The 4,644-nt window shown below is 47.8% G+C and overlaps 1 protein-coding gene across 3 annotated transcripts in view; it reads left to right on the forward strand.

Annotated features, from left to right (window-relative positions):
* Nucleotides 1-4,644, forward strand: part of SIRT5 (sirtuin 5) — a 35,319-nt gene that overhangs the window by 8,523 nt on the left and 22,152 nt on the right. For all 3 annotated transcript variants that reach the window (XM_011962716.1, XM_011962718.1, XM_011962717.1), the window contains exon 3: nucleotides 1,217-1,442. In XM_011962716.1, coding sequence (XP_011818106.1) covers nucleotides 1,217-1,442 — 226 coding nt within the window. The remainder of the gene's footprint in view (nucleotides 1-1,216; nucleotides 1,443-4,644) is intronic.

The following is a 4,644-nucleotide window of genomic DNA, read 5'->3' on the forward strand; positions in this document are numbered from 1 at the left end:
TGTATGTTGTGTGTGTGTGGTTGTGTGTATGTGTTTAGTTGTATGTGTGTAGATGTGTGTGGATGTAGATGTGTGTAGTCGTGTGCGTGTCTAGTTGTGTTTATGTGTGTGCAGTTGTGTGTTGATGTGTGTAGTATGTATGCTGTTATGTGTGTGGTTGTGTGTATGTGTTTAGTTGTATGTGTGTAGATGTATGTGGATGTAGATGTGTGTAGTCGTGTGTATGTCTAGTGTGCATGTGTGTGCAGTTGTGTGTCGTGTGTAGTATGTATGTTGAGTTGTGTGTGTGGTTGTGTGTGCTGTATGTGTGTAGATGTGTGTGTATGTAGATGCGTGCAGTCGTGTGTATGTCTAGTTGTGTGTATGTGTGTTTAGTTGTATGTGTGTAGATGTGTATTGATGTAGATGTGTGTAGTCATGTGTATGTCTAGTTGTGTGTATGTGTGTGCAGTTGTGTGTGTGTTGATGTGTGTAGTGTGTATGTATGTTGAGTTTGTGTGGTTGTATGTGTTCAGTTGTATGTGTGTAGATGTGTGTGGTTGTGTGTGCTGTATGTGTGTAGATGTGTGTGGATGTAGATGTGTGTAGTCGTGTGTATGTCTAGTTGTATGTATGTGTGTGCGGTTGTGTGTGTGTCGATGTGTGTCATGTGTATGTGTGTTGAGTTGTGTGTATGTGTTCAGTTGTATGTGTGTAGAGGTGTGTGGATGTAGATGTGTGTAGTTGTATGTGTGTATGTATAGCCATAGCTATAGTTATCAAAACTGAGTTTCTCAACCATGGTCATTAGACTTCAATGGGCATTTTGCATTTCATGTTTTCCCTGGGTATAGGTCAAAATGAGATCCACTTCATATGTTTTAGGGCTCCATGAAAAAGGGGATTCGACCCAAAATACCTTCCTGCATATTACTTTACTTCATCTTCACAGCTTACTTGGGAGATAAATGGGACAGGTTGCATCATCCCTGCTTTGTCACTAAGGAAATTGACTGATTTCTCCAAGGTCCCTGGGCAGTCCCAGGATGGGGACGTAGGCTGGTACCCAGGCCCTGCCTGGCATCTGCCATGTTGTTTGAACTTAGTGCTGCCATCTCCAGCCTGCACCCTCCTGACGCTGCCTATCTCTGCCTTAGGGAGGAAGGGCCTGTGCCCCAGAGTTCAGCATCCTGGCTGCCCCTGCCTGCCTCACTCCCACCTCCTCTCCCACCTCCAGGACTTGGCGACTCCCCTGGCCTTTGCCCACAACCCGTCCCGGGTGTGGGAGTTCTACCACTACCGGCGGGAGGTCATGGGGAGCAAGGAGCCCAACGCCGGGCACCGTGCCATAGCCGAATGTGAGACCCGGCTGGGTAAGCAGGGCCGGCGAGTCGTGGTCATCACCCAGAACATCGATGAGCTGCACCGCAAGGCTGGCACCAAGAACCTTCTGGAGATCCATGGTGAGAGACCCCCAGCCTCACGTTCAGGGAACCAGCTTTAAAACACCTGTCCTGCCATGTCAGCATCACCCCTGGTGCCTTCCCTCCCTCCCTGCTGGACACCTGTCCTGTTCCCGTAGGATGCTGTGGCATTTCCTTTGGAGACATGTTAGTGCCCCGTGGCACCTGGGCAGCTCCCTTTAGCCATGGGAGGAGTCTCTGACCCATAGCATTATTCACTTAGCAGTTCCTGCATCCTCGCTGCTCAGTGTGGTCTGAGAGCCAGCGACATTCGGCGTCCCCCAAGAACTTGTTAGAAATGTGGAATCTCAGGCCCCATAGGACCCACCGAATCAGAATCCGCATTTTCCCATGAGCCCAGGTGGCTGGTGTGCTACTGGAGGAACACTGGGGTGCACAGCTGCGTGACCCCTTCCTCTGTGGAGGGGCACGGTGCTGTGAGACAACGGCCTCAATGAGCCGAGGAACAGGAGGCCTGGCTCATTGGACAGCCAGGGCTTGAGCAGGATTGGGCAGGGGCAGACTGCAGCATCTTGGGGTCTCCTGTCACTCTCCCTTCATCCTGGTGGGCGCTCCCCACTGAGGCTGCGCTTCTGCCCCGCCCTGGAGCCTCAGGGAGCTGCCAGCTCAGTGCTGGATACTGCACCAAACCCACCACGCCTATGATGTCGGTGGAGTTTGTCTGGGGTCCCTCTGGGCTCCTTCCTCTGTCCTGGGTGACCCCTCACTCCTTCACTCTTGTCTTCTGGTTCCTCCCTTCTTTGCTGTCACCACAAGTCTAATACATCCAGCTGTCCACAGTCATAATGGGCAAACTAGGGTTTCTCCCAAGGCCATTTGCATTTAAAGAGTGTGCATTCAGATTCAAGGAATGCATTTCATATTATTTAAGCATTTATTTCTCTTAATTTTATTTAATTAATTAATTTACTTTTTTTAGCGATGGGGGTTTCACTCTTGCCCAGGCTGGGGTGCAGTAGCTCCATCATAGCTCATTGCAGCCTTGAACTCCTGGCCTTAAGGCATCCTCCCACCTCGGCCTCCAGAGTAGCTGGGACTACAAGCACATGCCACCATGCCCAGATAATATTTTAAATTTTTGTGGAGACAGTGTCTCACCATGTTGTCCAGGCTGGTCTCGAACTCTTGGCCTCAAGCAATCTTCCTTCCTCAGCCTCCCAAAGTTTTGGGATTACAGGCGTGAGCCACTGTGTCAGCCAAGAATGCATTTCTAAGTGTAGCATTTCCAGAGGCAGTGCACCAGTGGGGATGTTTGTTTTTGCGTGTGTGTGGTGAAGCTGCCTGCTTTTACTTAGGTCACGCTGATAAGGAAAGCGAGGCATTACTCATTTCGACTCTGCCTCTCTTTTGTTTGCCAGGAACAGCCAGCTACCTATTAACTGAGCATCTTTTTGGTACCTACATCTACTGGGTCTGAGCCACTTTCCACGTGCCTCTGCTCATTTCCCTGCAATGTCAGAATGTGGCCTATGTCTTCAGCATAAAACCGAGATGACAATGCCTATCTTACAGAATTGTAAGGATTAAATAAGATCATATATGTGTGTTACTCAGGACTTTTTAGTTTCAAATAATGAGAACTCTCTTCTAACTTAGGTTAAAAAAAAAATCAATGGCATCTTCAGTCTGACGAAGGGTGTTTTAAGATGCATCGTGTTTTTATTTTTATTTTTTATTTTTTTTTTATTTTTTTTTTGAGACAGAATCTTGCTCTTGTTGCCTGGCTGGAGTACAATGGCGCAGCTCACGGCAACCACCACCTCCCAGGTTCAAGCGATTCTCCTGCCTCAGTCTCCCGAGTAGCTGGGATTACAGGCATGTGCCACCATACCCAGCTAATGTTTGTATTTTTTAATAGAGACAGGGTTTCACCATGTTGGTCAGGCTGGTCTCAAACTCCTGACCTCAGGTGATCCACCCATCTTGGCCTCCCAAAGTGCTGGGATTACAGACCATGCCCGGCCTCTGTTTTATTCGTTGCACTGTCTCCAGCTCCCAGAACTCTGGCACATTATAGGTGCTTAATGGATTTTCAGTGGCTGAACAAAAGCAGTCATGAATAAGTACTGCAATACATGTCTTCCATGGTTAGTAGCGCATTTCTCATTGAACACAGAGTTCGTGAACCTGCCGCTTCCTTCTTCTCCTGAACATCTGAGCCTGGCAGATGTTTGGGTGTTCTGCCTCCTGCCTGCTGCCCTCTGGGTGGGTGGGGGTCATCACCTTAAAGGTGAAGTAGGGGAGAAAGGAGAGCAGAGAACATTAGGGGCCAGGAAGAAAGAGGGGCCACAGGGCATTCCCTGGATTAGCAGCAGCAGAGGGTGGGAGGTCAGAAGGTGTGGGAGGAGCTTGGAGGAGGGGCGCTTAGTGTCCAAAAAGGCTCAGAGTTTGTGGACAAAGCAAAGAAGTCGATAGCATGCATTTGACTCCAATACCCTTCCAGGGACACCTGTGGACATGTTCCTGTGCCGTCTATAAACTGTTCCAGGCCATGTGTTCCAGGTGGAGAGCAGCGTAGGTGTGGGCCAACCCCTCATATGGCAAAGACTGGCATTGCCACCAAGCAGAGAGGCCTTTATGGTAGAAGGAAACGCACATGTATTCAATGTAGGACACGTCTCCTTGATAGAGAAGCCATACTTCTTTTTAAATTAATGTTATTGAGGCAGAATTTCCTTAGAAAATGCACCCATGTGCATTGTGTGTACAGGTTGAGTTTTGACAGGTGCATGCACCTGCATAACACCCCCGCCTCCACTGTCAAGAAACAGAAATTTCAGTGATTGCTGAAAATTCCCTGTGCCTTTCCCTGCCAGCTTCCAGCCCCAGACAACCCCTACTCGGCTCCTTTACCAGAAAGGAGGTTTGTTTCTCCCAGAATCATATTTAAAGTATATGTATTTTATCTGTTCTGTTTATATATAATATACACTTTTTATATGTAGCCGTGTATGTTTAGTTGTGTGTGTAGTTGCATGTATGTATAGCTGTGTATGTATGTAGATGTGTATATTTCTGTGTGTGTAGGTGCGTGTGGTTGTTTTGTGTGTAGGTGTGTGTATGTAGATGTGTATAATTGTGTGTGTATGTTTAGTTGTGTGCTTATTAACGGATATGTGTGGTTGTGTATGTGTATATTTAGTTGTGTGTATGTATGTTGTGTAATTGTATGTTGTGTGTG

This window comes from Colobus angolensis, unplaced genomic scaffold (assembly GCF_000951035.1).
Source record: "Colobus angolensis palliatus isolate OR3802 unplaced genomic scaffold, Cang.pa_1.0 Scaffold6, whole genome shotgun sequence".
Classification (NCBI taxonomy): domain Eukaryota; kingdom Metazoa; phylum Chordata; class Mammalia; order Primates; family Cercopithecidae; genus Colobus; species Colobus angolensis.